General features: G+C 41.8%; 2 protein-coding genes across 2 annotated transcripts; both read left to right on the top strand.

The window, feature by feature from the left end:
* The first annotated feature begins 7232 nt into the window (after positions 1 to 7232).
* LOC100335490 (interferon alpha-G) lies at positions 7233 to 8083 on the top strand. The gene has a single exon (XM_003586366.6). It carries the CDS (start codon positions 7321 to 7323, stop codon positions 7888 to 7890), a length of 570 nt encoding a protein of 189 aa, XP_003586414.4. The 5' UTR covers positions 7233 to 7320; the 3' UTR covers positions 7891 to 8083.
* Positions 8084 to 14302: 6219 nt separating this feature from the next.
* Positions 14303 to 15033, top strand: LOC781948 (interferon omega-1). Its single transcript, XM_059889367.1, has one exon. It carries the CDS (start codon positions 14303 to 14305, stop codon positions 14888 to 14890), a length of 588 nt encoding a protein of 195 aa, XP_059745350.1. The 3' UTR covers positions 14891 to 15033.
* Positions 15034 to 17215: the final 2182 nt, after the last annotated feature.

Genomic DNA, 17215 nt, shown 5'->3' with positions numbered 1-17215 from the left:
TATAGGTTTCTCAAGAGGCAGGTCAGGTGGTCTGGTATTCCCATCTCTTTCAGAATTGTCCACAGTTTATTGTGATCCACACAGACAAAGGCTTTGACATAGTCAATAAAGCAGAAATAGATGTTTTTCTGGAACTCTCTTGCTTTTTCGATGATCCAGCGGATGTTGGCAATTTGAACTCTGGTTCCTCTGTCTTTTCTAAAACCAGCTTGAGCATCTGGAAGTTCACGGTTCACGATTGCTTAATACCATATAGCAAATATTTAAATATATTCATTAAAATAATTCAAAATATAAACATTTTAAACAAGTTAAATACGATTAGTATTAATTGTATCTAAATATTAATAAATTCTTATATATATATAAAAATACAGTGCTATGAGTGTTTTAATAGTCCCACTTTTCAGTTAATTAATACTTACTCCCCCACCTCAAGGCCGATACCTTAAAAGACACCCTGAAAGTCCCAAAGCATCTCCAGGGGCGCATAGCTCCCCCGTCCTCGGCCCGGGTGGGGACCGCACTCCGACTCACCTCCAGGGCGTCCCCAACACGGTCCAGTCGTCCCATCGCCGCCGCCAAGTTCCCCATTCCCTGAGCTGCCCCTTCATCGCGCCAGAAACGAGGCGGAATCTGTAAAATCGGCCCTAACTCGCTCTGTTTCTCTGCCTCAAACCCCTTAGTAAAAGTATTTTCTTTGTAACGACGTGCCAAGTTGCTCAGTTCTATCCGACTCTGAAATCTCCATGGATTGTAGCCCACCAGACTTCTCTGTCCATGGGGATTCCCCAGGCAAGAATGCTGGAGTGGGTGCTATTTCTTGCTCCAGGGGACCTTCCCAAACCAGGGATCGAACCCAGGTCTCCCACATTGCAGGCCAATTCTTTACCGTCTGAGTCACCATGAAAGAAAGACCTCGCTCAAGTTTCTGGGCGAGAAGAAAGCACAAAAAAAAAAAAACCTCAGGGGAAAGCAGAAGACGCAAGGTTCCGGGCACAAAAATGCCTCTGGCGAGGGTTCGGAAACCAAAGTTTCTTGCTGCTGAAAGTTCCTTAGTGCACTATTAAAGGCGCACCAGCTTGGTCTCTGAGCAGCGATGCTCTTCCTCTCTGGCTGCCAAACCCGCTGAAACGAAGTCTCAGAACTAGCAAAACTCTAAGAAAACCGGTAAGAAGTCATCCTCCCGCCTTCTTGCGGCTTCCTAGAGAACCGTTCTCCCAGAACCTGGCCAAGAAACCTTTCGCTCACTGATTAGTGGTGTCCGCGCGCCCCCTGTTGGCCTTCCAGTGAATCACGGAAACTCCCTATGGCCAAGATCTATTTGCTAGTGGCAGGAGTGATGTTCTGCTCCATCCCTGCTTGTCCTCTTGACAACAAAGAAATCTTCATACATTTGAGACAGATGAAAACGATCCCCTCCCAGTCATGCCTAGAGCACAGACATGACTTCAAGTTTCCTTGGAAAAGAGAGAATATCAGCCCAATCCAGATGACTCAGGGCACTTGTTATCACCAATTGATGCTCCAGCAGATCTTCAACCTCTTTACCATGGAGAGTAGCTATGCTACTTGGAACAACACCCTCCTCGACAAACTACTCTCCAGCCTGGGTCAGAGCCTGGAACAGCTGGAAGAAGTGACTCTGGATTTTCCCGATTTGGAAATTACTGTCTGGGAGTATTTCTGAGGAATCCATTTCTACCTGAAGGGAAAGGAATACAGCTCCTGTGCCTGGGAGATTGTCAGAGTGGAAATTGAAAAGTGCCTTTCCCTCATGTAAGAATCCTCAAGAAAAGTCAACAGATAAAATGAAAATTATACTTGTGACAACTCTCTACTCAATCAGATTGTTGTTTTCTTAACTCTCCAAAGGGATCTGGACTTCTGTTTGCTTACAAGCTGAAAAATATCTGAAATAAAAATCATAGTTTTACAAAAACATTTAAACATAAAAACAAAGTCTCTTTTCTTAAATAAACGATTTTATAACATAATGTAAAAGATCTTTATGTATTTGGGGGTATTTACTATTTTCAACATCTGAAGTTTACTTTTTTATGGAAGTTTTTAGGAGAGTATGTTGTTAAAGGTATTTGTCAGTTAGCCTAATGTTTAGCCTCTGTAAGAGGTAAACAGAAAAGTGTCAGGAATTTGATTCTAATGGAAACCGTTCTTTCCTTCTTTGAAGAGCACAATGCAGGCCTTCTTGATCAAGGTGAATCTTCTAGTTTGCTCTTCTCCAAAAAGTGAGTCAGGGAAATGGGTCCCCTTGTCTTGCAATTTTTCCATCATTAACACGTGACTTCTATTTTGTCTGTAGTACTTGAGTCTATTCTCCTTGAAGGCAAAGGGAAAAGATTAGTGGATCACATGGGGTGTTTCCAAGGGCCAGGACTACACGGGGGTAACAGCACTTCTGCTCACATTACCCGGCCCAGGCTTATCCTCATGGCAGTCTCATTGCAAGGAAATTTGGAAATAATTGGATGATTAAGACAGAAGGAGACAAGTTCAGTGCACAAGACCATTTTTTCATTTTTGCACTATTTGTCCTAATGGAGCTCTGGGTGGGTGTGCAAGGAGAAAACCAATGTTCTTGCTTGTACACAGTCTAATTTAAACTCTTATTTCACAGTTTCAGCTTGGGGAAGATGACAGAGCTGTCACTCAGAGTTCACAGGATCATAGACAATTTGAAAGAAGCATTCAGGTTGAGTCCCAAAGGCATAGGCCAATGAGGAAAACATCTACAAGTGTAGACAGAGTGTTTCCTTGCTGCCTGAGGGAGACAAGGAAAGAGTGATCAGGCAGCCCCTTGCAAGCACTTGAGAATCACTGAATGAAAAGTGGACACTGAGTCCCCCACTCACCATACCTTCCAAATATTGAAAATGCAAACTTGAAGAAAATATTTCTGCAAATGATCTTTAAAAAGTATCTCACACAATATTTCATCATATCTTCCCTTGTAGAAACATGAAGAATCTCTAAATCATTGTGTTCTCACATCATATATATCTAATAGATATTGGGTTTATTGTTTCTCCTATCATTACCATCCTTGTGAACTGATGTTACTTGAATATTGATTGAGCTCAAGAAATGTTAGAGCCCAGACTAGACGTCTAGGAAATGGTGTTCAGTAAGATAATTTCTCTCCCTTCAGAAATTTTACAGACTCTGGAGGTATTCTGAGGATAAAACAGGGCATGTATACAAAATATCATAGACTAGGTAGTTTGCAAAGACCAGAAATGTATTCCTCAAAGTTAGTTCTCGAGTCTGGATATCCAAGAACTGTGTGTCAGCTTGGTCCAGTCGTGGTCAGAGCCTGCTTCAGGTCTCACACTGCAGAGTTCTCTCGTATCATCACAGGGCAGGAGAGGGACTAGTTTTTATCCACCTCTTTTATAAGGGCATTATTTCCTTTTGTGAGGCCTCCATCCTCACACCCTAATCGCTTCCCAGAAGGTCTGTCACCTGATATCATTACTTTGGGGTTTAAGACCTCATGATATGACTTTGGTGGGGTCCTAACCATTCAGAACATAAAGGTCTTTAAAGTCTACATGCTTGGCATGTAGAAGGAAGAAAATAGTCACACTGAGCAAAAAAGAATGAGCAGGTTAGTAGGCAAAATAAGGAGACCAGGGATTCATATCCAAACTCTAGATTTTCAACCTGTTGTAAGGCTTTAATTATTACATGTCAAAAACTGGAAACCAATCTACAATGAAGCTCACCAGCCATGCAATGGAATAAAATAGAGCATGGAAGTGATCATTCATCATTCCTTGTGAGGAGTCTCTGAAGTATCTCAGGTCAATGTAGTAGTAATTGCCATATCGGTAAAGATCCACCAGAGAGTACTGTGGTAAACTGCCTGCTCATTGCTGTGCGCTATGAGCATCAAGGAGAGTTTGAGTTCAGATACATGGCTCTGCGTATGACACCCAGCAAGTTCTTTTCTGTCAGGACCTCAGTTCAGTTCAGTCATTCAGTCATTGGTGACTGTTTATGACCCCTGAACCGCAGCACACCAGGGTTCCCTGTCCATCACCAACTCCTGGAGCTTGCTTAAACTCATGTCCATTGAGTCAGTGATGCCATCCAACCATCTTATCCTCTGTTGTCCCCTTCTCCTCCTGCCTTCAATCATTTCCAGCATCAGGGTCTTTTCCAATGAGTCAGTTCTTCGCATCAGGTGGCCAAAGAATTGGAATTTCAGCATCAGTCCTTCCAGTGCATATTGAGGACTAATTTCCTTCAGGATGGACTGGTTTGTTCTCTTTGCAATCCAAGGGACTCTCAACAGTCTTCTCCAATGCCACAGTTCAAAAGCATCAATTCTTTGGCACTCAGCTTTCTGGTCCAGCTCTCACATCCATACATGACTACTAGAAAAACCATAGCTTTGACCATACAGACCTTTAGGTCCAAGTAACAGCTCTGCTTTTTAATATGCTGTCTAGATTGGCCATAGCTTTTCCTCCAAAGAGCGAGTGTCTTTTAGTTTCACGTCTGCAGTTACCATCTGCAGTGATTTTGGAGCCCAAGAAAATAAAGTCTGTCACTCTTTCCTTTGTTTCCCCATCTATTTGCCATGAAGCTATGGTACAGGAAGCCATGTTCTTAATTTTTTGAATGTTTTAAGTTTTCAGCCAGCTTTTTCACTCTCCTCTTTCACTTTCATCAAGAGGCTCTTTAGCTCCTCTTCCCTTTCTGCCTTAAGGGTGGTGTCATCTGCATATCTGAGGTTATTGGTATTTCTCCTGGCAATCTTGATTCCAGTTTCTGCTTCATCCAGCGTGGCATCTCACATGATGTACTCTGGATATAAGTTAAATAAGCAGGGTGACAGTATACAGTCTTGGTGTACTCTTTTCCCAGTTTGGAAGCAGTCTTTTGTTCCATGTCTGGTTCTAACTGTTGCTTCTTGCCCTGCATACAGGTTTCTCAGGAGGCAGGTAAGGTGGCCTGGTATTCCTCTCTCTTGAAGCATATTCCACAGTTTGTTGTGATTCACAAGGTCAAAAGCTTTAGCCCAGTCAATGCAGTAGAAGTAGATGTTTTCTGGAATCATGACCTAGTTGAGGACAATTATGGGTGAGGCATCCTCCTGAGTTTAACATAGTGCTGGGCAAAGGCTGCAAACTGTGTTGCACTTGCTACTTGAATCCCCAGACCACACGTACCTTCAAGGAAGGAGACTCCTAGTGGTTTTAGCAAAAAGCTCAGTATGACTGGTACCAGCAGGAATAGAGTGGAAATACCAGACGCTGTCTATTATAGTTACAGGAAATAGGGCCCAGATGAAGCAAAATAGCTGGGTCATTTGTAAATGCCTTCCAGTAGTAGGAGGAAATCTGAGAAACTGCTTTAGCTACAATTACTTGTTGAGGACTTCCCTGATGGTGCAGTGAGGAAGAATCTTTCCTCAGGAGAGACACATTCGATCCCTGGTCCAGGAAGTGTCCACCTGCCACGGAACAACTAAGACAGTGCTCCCCTGTTACTGAGACCCTGCTCTAGAGCCCACATGCTGCAACTCCTGAAGCCTGCACGCTAGAGCCTGAGGAGGACTGCACAGCAAGTAAAGCGGGTACTTCGAGGAAGAGCGATCCCCACTTGCCACAGCTGATGAAAGTCCGGGCAAGCAGTGAAGACCCAGTGCATCCAGAAGTGAATAAGTAAATAAATAACCAGAAAACAACTTGTTGAGTGATTACACTGGGCCTGGTACAGAAGATACCACAGAGAAGAAGACAGAGTTCAGTCACTACAGAGCTGATTTGCCAAAGATGGTCACATATCTCTTATTTGAAGTTTGGAACATAAGGGGACAAGACAACATAAAATCCACTGTAAAATTAGAAGAATTCAGGAGCAGAGCCAAAAGTTAAATCTTCCCATGAAATAATAAATATTTATCCCATTCTGGATTAATTACAAAGATGGTTTCCTTTTTTTGAAAACAATAGACTTGGATTGTAACTTGAAAGTCATTTGGGAAATCTGAAATTTAATGCAAAGGAACAGAGAGAAAGATTCACATGGATGGTGATTCCTAAATCATGCTTTCTCACTGGGGATAATGCTACTTCCACGCATGCAGACATTAGTTTTCTGGAATATGAACAAATCTTGTCATTACAATGATTAGTTATTACACGTCAAAGCTCAACCTGATACAACAAAATCTAACCCCTTAGTATTTATTTCTGTCTTTGGCCTTTCCTGTGTATCATACATAAGAGAAGCATTGAGATTGAGTTTATGGAATATAATCAAATTGTATACAAGATCAGTATTACAACCTAAGGTGACTAGATGGTTCATGGGAGGACTTTCCATCATTTGCTTGATCTCCAAGTCATATTGTGAGAGTTGCCCTTTCTGTACTTCTGAGAAACCATTGTCCGTCTCATGCATGTTGCTTACGTTTGAAGGTCAGTGTGATCTGGGCTCCAGAAATTAAATAAAAATGGAAAATTTATTTGTAAATAAAATACAAAAAATATTATATTTTCTTACAAAATTCTACAAAGGTGGTTCAACATGTCAAAGTATTAAAGAGAAAAAATGTTGATAATATCCAGATGAATATCTAGCAGGCAGTAAAACTAAAAATTATTTTCTGACATGAAGAAAATTCAATGATAAATACTTAAAATATTAAAGGACTATTTTAAAGTTATTCAATGATTTGAGCAGCTTTGATGACATTTAAGTATGTCTATATCTTGGTATTATTAAAAGTATTTATGTAAATTTTATTTCAATGTGTAATTGGATACATACCTACTTATAAAAGTAAACATATGACATTAAAAGTCACTCTGAAAACTGAGTTTATAAAGAAAAAATAAAATTCAGTAGCTTTTACATTTAAATTATAGGTTAAAATTTTATGTAATTCTAAACTACACTGAATACAAAGAGTAAGATTTACACCTCCTTTTTCTATGTACAGAGAAAAGATATTCATAGAGTAAAAAAATACATACACAGTATATCTGTGTTATCAAAATTTCACAGTGCAGAGCAATTAAGAAAAAAATATCTAAAAAGGCTCTGTGGGCAGAAGAAAGAAGGGCAACTTGAAAAAAAAAATGATTGAGAAATGCTGCCCTAATCCGCTGGAGAGTGCAAATTGAAAAGCAAAAACAAAAGTAGAAAATAAGAGGGAACTTTCAGAAAATGGAAACCATTGGCTTCTATTTAAGACACAGGCCTGAAGGAAGGTCTTCAGAGAATCTAGAGAGCAGGTTCAGAGTCACCCACCTCCCCAGGCCACAAGCATCTGCAAGGTCCCCGATGGCCCCAGCCTGGTCCTTCCTCCTGGCCCTGCTGCTGCTCAGCTGCAACGCCATCTGCTCTCTGGGCTGCCACCTGCCTCACACCCACAGCCTGGCCAACAGGAGGGTCCTGATGCTCCTGCAACAACTGAGGAGGGTCTCCCCTTCCTCCTGCCTGCAGGACAGAAATGACTTCGCATTCCCCCAGGAGGCGCTGGGTGGCAGCCAGTTGCAGAAGGCTCAAGCCATCTCTGTGCTCCACGAGGTGACCCAGCACGCCTTCCAGCTCTTCAGCACAGAGGGCTCGGCCATCACGTGGGACGAGAGCCTCCTGGACAAGCTCCGCACTGCACTGGATCAGCAGCTCACTGACCTGCAATTCTGTCTGAGGCAGGAGGAGGGGCTGCGAGGGGCTCCCCTGCTCAAGGAGGACTCCAGCCTGGCTGTGAGGAAATATTTCCACAGACTCACTCTCTATCTGCAAGAGAAGAGACACAGCCCTTGTGCCTGGGAGGTTGTCAGAGCAGAAGTCATGAGAGCCTTCTCTTCCTCAACAAACTTGCAGGAGAGATTCAGGAGAAAGGACTGACACACACCTGGTTCAACACGGAAATGATTCTCATGGACCAACAGACCAACACTTCCTCCTGCACTGCCATGTGGAAGACTCTCATTTCTGCTGTCATCATGCACTGAACTGAATCAATATGTCAAATGTTTTCAGGAATATTAAGCAACATCATGTTCAACTCTATAGGCACTGGTTCCTCACGGATGCTGAAGCTGATCTATCTACATATTTAACTACCTGGACATTTATTTATTTATTTTAATATTTATTTAACTATTTATAAATATTTAAATTATTTTGTTGATAAAATATTATGTATGTATACTTATGGGAAAATGTGTATTTTTGTATTTAGTCAGTTTATGATTTTTCTTCCTTTATTAAATTCTTACTGTAAAAGACTTACTTTGTTTTTTCGTTAAAACAGAAACACCAAGCCAAATGGCAGCTTGATTAAAAAATGCATTTTACGATTCCTTGAGCCGTCTTTAGGATTTACACATTAGAAGTAAAAATACTCTAGCTCTAGCTATGTTGTTTGTTGCTCTGAGGACCTTGAAGGGAACACAACCACTCCAACGCTTTTTGTAATTCTGATTTTTTTCAAAAAAAGTAACCTAACAACAACGATCAAAAAAAAAAAAAAAAAAAATCCATGCTTCAGGATTTGATGAATTCTTGTGAAGGATTTTCTGCCTCTTGTTTGTGGTGGAATTTTCTTCCTTGGAAAAAATTGTAGGTATGCTTGAAGACATGGTATTCAGTTGGCGAGAGGTGAGGTGAATATCTTATCCTTACACTCAAATATCACAGTCATTCACTTCCTCCCAGTGTAGAAATCCCCATTTCTCTCCTCATTCACTATGCATGAAAGTGTCCTCTCCATTTATACAGCTGTGTCCTTCTCCATTACGGTTTCTGGTTGTCAATTTCCCCATATGACTGCAAACCACCAACTAAAAGCAGAACTTGAGTGAAAGTTTTAGATCTGTCAGACACTCTCCTAAGACTTCACCTGCTCTGCCTGCCAAGCACTGCAGGTCCAGACTGTCCAGCCTCCCAGAGAAACACAGTAAATAGAGGGAACCCCGCCCCACAGTGAACAATGGTGGAGACACCAGGGGTTCCTCTGAGCGTCTACCTAGGCTATTCCATGCGCTGGTTGCACCAGGAGGAACTCACCTGGTTCAGGAATCTCATTTGAGAAAAGCCCAAAGCACTGGAAACTTGGAGTTGAAAGTCAGCAGCAGCTTGAGAACTTGGAAGGAGAACAGAGATGTTTAAAGTGTTTGTGGAGCAGCAGCGGGTCCTCGGGACACAGAACAACACAGATGAACTACACCGAGGCAAGTGCTTCTCCACAACATTCCTTTTCAGAGACTGAGAAGACTGAAGTGGATGCTGAGAGCACAGAGACAGAGTACGAATGCCTGGCCACCAGCTGTGTCCCCAGCACGGCTGACATTCACACCACAGCAGCCTGCAGAGTCCTGGAAGGCACGAGGGCCACTCCCATCACAGCTGCAGACTTGTTTCTTCCTTAGGACCCAGCAAGTTATCACACAGCAGGGCAAGAGGTGCCTGGGGACAATGCAATCCAGGGAAGTTCTTAAATTCCATCATGGTGTCTTTGTATCTCTGAGAGACAAAAAAGACAAACAAGATTGAATAGAAGGGGCACAGGCAGGGATTTTAATACATTTAGCAACAGTGGGACAGAGCTTTCCTTGTAGGACATATGTTAGTAACATGCACACTGGAAGAATACAATTTCTCAAAGTAACAAAGATCTTTGTGGAAATTCATGTATTTAATGTAGGCAATCTTCAGGACATTGATGGATCAGTCATCTTTCTCTTCTTTCCAGTTGGGACATACAGCACTCAGTAGCTATATGTAAAGTCAGAGGGACTTTTGAAATAATTTTATTTATTTATTCATTTTTCACTGTGCTGTGTCTTCATTGCTGCCTGGAGTTTCCTCTAGTTGTGGCAAAGGTGGGTCCTCTCCGCTTGTGGTGCACAGGCTTCTCACTGTGGTAGCTCCTCTTGTTGGGGAGCACAGGCTCCGGTGCACTTGGCTTTGGTAATGGGGGTCCTGGGGTCTAGAGCACAGGGCAATAGTTGCGGCACACGGCTCAGCTGTTCTGCAGTGTGCGCATCCTCTAGGACTGCATGTGGTCCTATCCCAGAGGTGGGATCCTCACCACTGAGCCACCATGGAGGCCCCTCAGGAAACATGTAAAGTACATTGAGAGGTTTGGAAACCTTCCTGAGGATAAGGGTCCTAAAAAAGTAAAAAACATTCTGATATTACTGCTAAAAATATCGTTTCATTAACAAATTATTTTCTAAATAACCTTTTCATGTCAGTTCTATAGTATTACTTAATGATGTTTAATAGGTTGAGCTAGAAATTTTTTAAAAAGATAACTATACAAGGCCTTGAGACTTACTTCACAATTCAAGCCCATTTCTCCCTGCCAAGGAGAAAAATGTTCACTGCTTCTGTCCAGGAAGCACACATGCGCTTCCATCTTGGTCGCACACAGGCCTCCTCAACACCCACATCTTGACCAGAAGTTGGGAAACAGAGTAGCTGTTCTTCACTGAACTCCATCAGTAGACACCAGGATGACCCAGCTGGATTGGAGGTGAGTAACGCAGGTGTCTTCCTTTAGAATGAGAACAGCAGGTTACCTGAGGAGGTCTCTTGGAAGGGGTCCTTGTCAACCAAAAAAAAAACCCCCAAAACATGACTCCCGAGAGTTCTTTTTATTGGGAGGACTTGCTGAGGACTACAGGCCAGAGGACAGCCTCCCCCCAGCTCTGAGGAACTGCTCCACGGACGTAGAGGAGGTCAGTATGCATGCGACTGTGGTGAAGGGGTGACGTGCAGATAATCTCACACCTTGGGAGAAAGTGGCTGAGAATCAGGAGGAACAGATGTCTCTCTGAAAGATTTTAGAGCTTTTCTACCCATAAGAAGTTGTAAAATTGGGTTAGTCAATTTTCTCTAGAAATTATTTAACTATCAGAAGGCCTGTTGTGTCAGTTTTCCCAGAGCACAGAGGGCCTTGTTCCTGATCTCAACCCTGAACTCCTATCAGTGCGTGTTGGAGGTCAGGGACTGCAGTGGGTAGAGACTTCATTCTGCAGAACCTGATGCAGAAAGATGTTTTCATTGTCATCCTGAAGGAGAAACATCAGAACTCATGTGGCAAGAAACTGTTAGATGCTTTTTGTTTGTTCTTAAGCTCACAAGAAGGGCAAAAGATTAAAATACATAGAAACTAGAGCTTACCTTTCATAGGGTTAATAAAATCATTTTACTATATTTCATGGAAGAAACCACTCATAAAAGCTTAGACTTCAGCGAGGCTTGTGTGATCGGACTTCCCAACCAGGGATTGAAATCAGGTCACAGCAGTGAAAGTGCTGGATCCTAACCACTAGACAATGAGCAAACTCCTGCTTTTCTTTTAGCTGGCAGAACAATCTACTCCCTTCCAACTACTTAATAGTGATTTTGACTATTTATAATTAGATCTCAATTTTGCGGACTGCAGACCATACACTGTGGCCCTACAAAACAATAGGTCGTGACCCTTTGGCATCTGAAATGGATTAAGGGGTCTTTGTCATCTCATTCTCCCCCTATCACTTATTTCACTGGTTCCTTAATGTCATGTTCATTTGAATCCTTCCTTTTATTTTTTAATTGGATCATTCAGACAAATCAAAGCCCCCAAGGTTTGCTCTTGAATTTTGCTATGATTGGAATAGTTCATTTGTCTAGATTTATATTTTTCTCCAGGAGTATAAGTAAGTGGGACCCTAAGAGTTAATGAAACGATTCAGTTAAAATTATAAAGAGCTTGAAAATGACTAGACCATTCACTTCAGTTCAGTTCAGTCGCTTAGTTGTGTCCGACTCCTTTCAACCCCATGAATCGCAGCACGCCAGGCCTCCCTGTCCATCACCAACTCCCAGAGTTCACCCAAACCCATGTCCATCAACTCAGTGATGCCATCCAGCCATCTCATACTCTGTCATCCCCTTCTCCTCCTGCCCCCAATCCCTCCCAGCATCAGAGTCTTTTCCAATGAGTCAGCTCTTCGCATGAGGTGGCCAAAGTACTGGAGTTTCAGCTTTAGCATCATTCCTTCCAAACAACACCCAGGGCTCATCTCCTTCAGAATGGACTTGTTGCATCTCCTTGCAGTCCAAGGGACTCTCAAGAGTCTTCTCCAACACCACAGCTCAAAAGCATCAATTCTTTGGCACTCAGCTTTCTTCACAGTCCAACTCTCACATCCATACATGACCACTGGAAAAACCATAGCCTTGACTACATGGACCTTTGTTGGCAAAGTAATGTCTCTGCTTTCCAATATGCTATCTAGGTTGGTCATAACTTTCCTTCCAAGGAGTAAGCGTCTTTTAATTTCATGGCTGCAATCACCATCTGTCGTGATTTTGGAGCCCAGAAAAATAAAGTCTGACACTGTTTCCACTATTTCCCCATCTATTTCACATGAAGTGATGGGACCAGATGCCATGATCTTTGTTTTCTGAATGTTGAGTTTTAAGCCAACTTTTTCACTCTCCTCTTTCACTTTCATCAAGAGGCTTTTGAGTTCCTCTTCACTTTCTGCCATAAGGGTGGTGTCATCTGCATACCTGAGGTTATTGATATTTCTCCTGGCAATCTTGATTCCAGCTTGTGCTTCTTCCAGCCCAGCGTTTCTCATAATGTACTCTGCATAGAAGTTAAACAAGCAGGGTGACAATATACAGACTTGACGTACTCCTTTTCCTATTTGGAACCAGTCTGTTGTTCCATATCCAATTCTAACTGTTGCTTCTTGACCTGCATATAGGTTTCTCAAGAGGCAGGTCAGGTGGTCTGGTATACCCATCTCTTTCAGAATTTTCTACAGTTTATTGTGATCCACACAGTCAAATGCTTTGGCATAGTCAATAAAGCAGAAATAGATGTTTTTCAGGAACTCTCTTGCTTTTTTGACGATCCAGTGGATGTTGGCAATTTGATCTCTGGTTCCTCTGCCTTTTCTAAAACCAGCTTGAACACTCCATTAGTAGCAGGCAATAAAATTCAGCGATTGTTTTTAATATCATAATTACTATTATCCAGATTAAGTTCAGGATGTTTTGGAATCATTTAATTCTATTTCATTCTAGTTTTTTTCAAAGCATCTTCTCATTGCCTGAGTGGATTTACTACCTAGACAGATGCTCAGCAAGGCTGGTCTCCAAGACACTGCCAGCGAAGGTTAGTATTCCAGCAACTGGCATTCTAGTTGTCCATCTCTTGTTAGGTGATGGGCTTGACTTCTTCCTTCTGTCCTGAAACTAATCCTCATGCATTAATTGAAAGAAAAATGAGGTAGCTGATCTTGCAAAGCAAAGGACAGTCACTTGACCCTGGACTTGACCTTCGTGAGCTTCTGTCAGAGCAGCCATGGCCCAGCCTTTCTGTTGTTCACACTGGCCTCATGCTTCCCCTCTGCCACAGCCTCATCCCCAGCTGTGCTGCACTGAAGTTTGCTAACTCAGAAGACATCGTTGTGTCAGGGAAAACCACTTCCCTTCATTCATATTCAGACATTCAGACTTAGATTAGTTTTCTTTTTGCCCACAAAACAACTGTGGAGTTTTACTTTCTAGGAAAGTGGCAAAGGGAAACAACAACAACAAAAAAAACTAAAGTCTTACATATGATAGAGATACAGCCCCTCCGCCTTTCTTCACTTCGCTTTATTATTCTTACTTCAAGGTGAATTAGAACTAGAGCAGGAGCAGCAAGACAAAGCCTGGTCAACAAGTCACTAAAAGAATGTAGAAACTAAGTGAAAAATTATACTCAAGTAAAGGAAAGAAGGCTATTTCTCCCTGAACCAGTAGCCTGGTTCTCACTGTCCTTCGTTCTCAGAGGGAGAAAGAGATAGAGGAACAGACATACCCAGTGGAATCAACGGCCTGAATGAATGACTGAAACTCTCTAGACTCTGTGACATAAGCTTCTAGTGAGAGACTTCATCACTGAATCTCCTTCCTCCAGCTCTGAAACTCTGAGCAGAAAAGTGTTGAACAGTTTAAGTAAAAGTCTTGAATAATAAAAACATTCTCATTTGAGTGACAAATATCCAATTGGATGGGTACATTTGAAGTTATTGGGAAATACGTAAATTTACTACTTTAAACTTATGACATTTTCTTTGATCATATTATGAATACACAAATGAAAATCAAAAAAGGAAGTGAAAGTGTATTAAAACAATTAGAAAATGAAAATTACCATCTTCCCTATTTAATGGCCTTGCTTAGAAAGAGTAGCATCAGAGAACCTATCTCAAGGTTCCAGCAGACACTGCTCAGTCAGGCCAGCAACAGCCTCATCTTCCCCATGGCCTTCATGCTCTCTCTACTGATGGCCCTGGTGCTGGTCAGCTATGGCCTGGGAGGATCGCTGGGCTGTGACCTGTCTCAGAACCACATGCTGGTTGGAAGAAAGAACCTCAGGCTCCTGGGCCAAATGAGGAGACTCTCCCCTCGCTTCTGTCTGCAGGACAGAAAAGACTTCGCTTTCCCCCAGGAGATGGTGGAGGGTGGCCAGCTCCAGGAGGCCCAGGCCTTCTCTGTGCTCCACGAGATGCTCCAGCAGACCTTCAACCTCTTCCACACAGAGCGCTCCTCTGCTGCCTGGGACACCACCCTCCTGGAGCAGCTCCGCACTGGACTCCATCAGCAGCTGGACGACCTGGATACCTGCCTGGGCCCGGTGACGGGAGAGGAAGACTCTGCGCTGGGAAGGATGGGCCCCACACTGGCCGTGAAGAGGTACTTCCAGGGCATCCATGTCTACCTGAAAGAGAAGGAATACAGCGACTGCGCCTGGGAAATCGTCAGACTGGAAATCATGAGAGCCTTGTCTTCATCAACCAACTTGCAAGAAAGGTTAAGAATGAAGGACGGAGACCTGAACTCACCTTGACATGACTCTCACTGACTAAGATGCCACATCATCCTTGTTTACTCACCTGGGGTCATTTCAGAAGACTCTGAATTCTGCTTTAGCCCCCAAATTTGTTGAATTAACTCAGCCGATACATGTCGGTAGTAATAAGCAAGTAGATGTAAAAGTAATCATGTGCAGGGGTATCAGTCCATAAGCAATGACTGCCCTGATGTTATTTATTTATTCTTTATTTATTTAGTTAATGGAATATTTTATCTCATTGTATTTATATTTTCATATTAAGATATGTATGTTTATATTGTATTAAAATTTAGAAAATATATTTTCCTATTTAATTATAATTGTTATGTGGTTTATTAAATAGTTATCAAGATAAATTTCTTGAGTTTTTATTTTTTTAAATTTTATTTATTTTTTTTCTTCTGAAATTAGTATAACTATGCCAGGTTGTATTCTAGGGTCTTATTTTCTAGATATATTCTATTCCATCCTGTTACTGCCAAACTCCTTTTTGACTTCATATATAAATATTAAGTACATTGCTTGTAAGAAGCATATGAAGTTTTGCTTTTATTCAGTCTGTCTTTTAATTGGACTGTTTTATTTGTATTTCTTTTCTTTTCTTTTTTTTAAATTTTATTTTATTTTTAAACTTTACAATATTGTATTAGTTTTGCCAAATATCGAAATGAATCCGCCACAGGTATACCCGCGTTCCCCATCCTGAACCCTTCTCTCTCCTCCCTCCCCTACCCTTCCTCTGGGTCGTCCCAGTGCACCAGCCCCAAGCATCCAGTACCGTGCATCGAACCTGGACTGGCGACTCATTACATACATGATATTATACATGTTTCAATGCTATTCTCCCAAATCTCCCCACCCTCTCCCTCTCCCACAGAGTCCAAAAGACTGATCTATACATCGGTGTCTCTTTTGCTGTCTCGTACACAGGGTTATTGTTACCATCTTTCTAAATTCCATATATATGCGTTAGTATACTGTATTGGTGTTTTTCTTTCTGGCTTACTTCACTCTGTATAATAGGTTCCAGTTTCACCCATCTCATTAGAACTGATTCAAATGTATTCTTTTTAATGGCTGAGTAATACTCCATTGTGTATATGTACCACAGTTTTCTTATCCATTCATCTGCTGATGGGCATCTAGGTTGCTTCCATGTCCTGGCTATTATAAACAGTGCTGTGATGAACATTGGGGTACACGTGTCTCTTTCCCTTCTGGTTTCCTCAGTGTGTATGCCCAGCAATGGGATTGCTGGATCATAAGGCAGTTCTATTTCCAGTTTTTAAAGGAATCTCCACACTGTTCTCCATAGTGGCTGTACTAGTTTGCATTCCCACCAACAGTGTAAGAGGGTTCCCTTTTCTCCACACCCTCTCCAGCATTTATTGCTTGTAGACTTATGGATCGCAGCCATTCTGACTGGCGTGAAATGGTACCTCATAGTGGTTTTGATTTGCATTTCTCTGATAATGAGTGATGTTGAGCATCTTTTCATGTGTTTGTTAGCCATCTGTATGTCTTCTTTGGAGAAATGTCTATTTAGTTCTTTGGCCCATTTTTTGATTGGGTAATTTATTTTTCTGGAGTTGAGCTGTAGGAGTTGCTTGTATATTTTTGAGATTAGTTGTTTGTCCGTTGCTTCATTTGCTATTATTTTCTCCCATTCTGAAGGCTGCCTTTTCACCTTGCTAATAGTTTCCTTTGTTGTGCAGAAGCTTTTAAGTTTAATTAGGTCCCATTTGTTTATTTTTGCTTTTATTTCCAATATTCTGGGAGGTGGGTCATAGAGGATCCTGCTGTGATGTATGTCGGAGAGTGTTTTGCCTATGTTCTCCTCTAGGAGTTTTATATTTTATTTATTAAATAGTTATCAAGATAAATTTCTTGAGTTTTTACTTTGAAAACCTAAATCCTTATTTTGTCTACAAATACCTATGACAAAATAGTATTTGTTCACTTTATACTTTGAAACAGTTCTATCACTTTCTAACAAGTGTCTTTCAAAAGTGGAATTCTGAGAAACATCTGTGGGTGCAGTTGTTAGGACTCTGAGTTTTTCCTCCAGGGAGCCTTGGTTGAGGAACTAAGAACCTATAAGCTGTGGAGGGTGCCAAAAAGAAAAAAGGTAGAAAGGAAATTATGAAACTGTAGAAAATGGTTAGTTTTGATGTCATAGGCTTAACTAATTTATACCCACTCATTAAAGAATGGTTGATATACATATCTGAGGGAAGCAGTCACGTCCTGCAGGAAAGCTGATGACATACAGTGTTGACTGGCTGCTCCTGACTCCTATTACTCTGTCTCCCACCTTCT

The sequence above is a fragment of the Bos taurus genome, chromosome 8 (genome assembly GCF_002263795.3).
Source record: "Bos taurus isolate L1 Dominette 01449 registration number 42190680 breed Hereford chromosome 8, ARS-UCD2.0, whole genome shotgun sequence".
Lineage (NCBI taxonomy): Eukaryota > Metazoa > Chordata > Mammalia > Artiodactyla > Bovidae > Bos > Bos taurus.
Note: the sequence above shows the minus strand (reverse complement) of the source record. Positions and strands in the feature narration are given on the sequence as shown.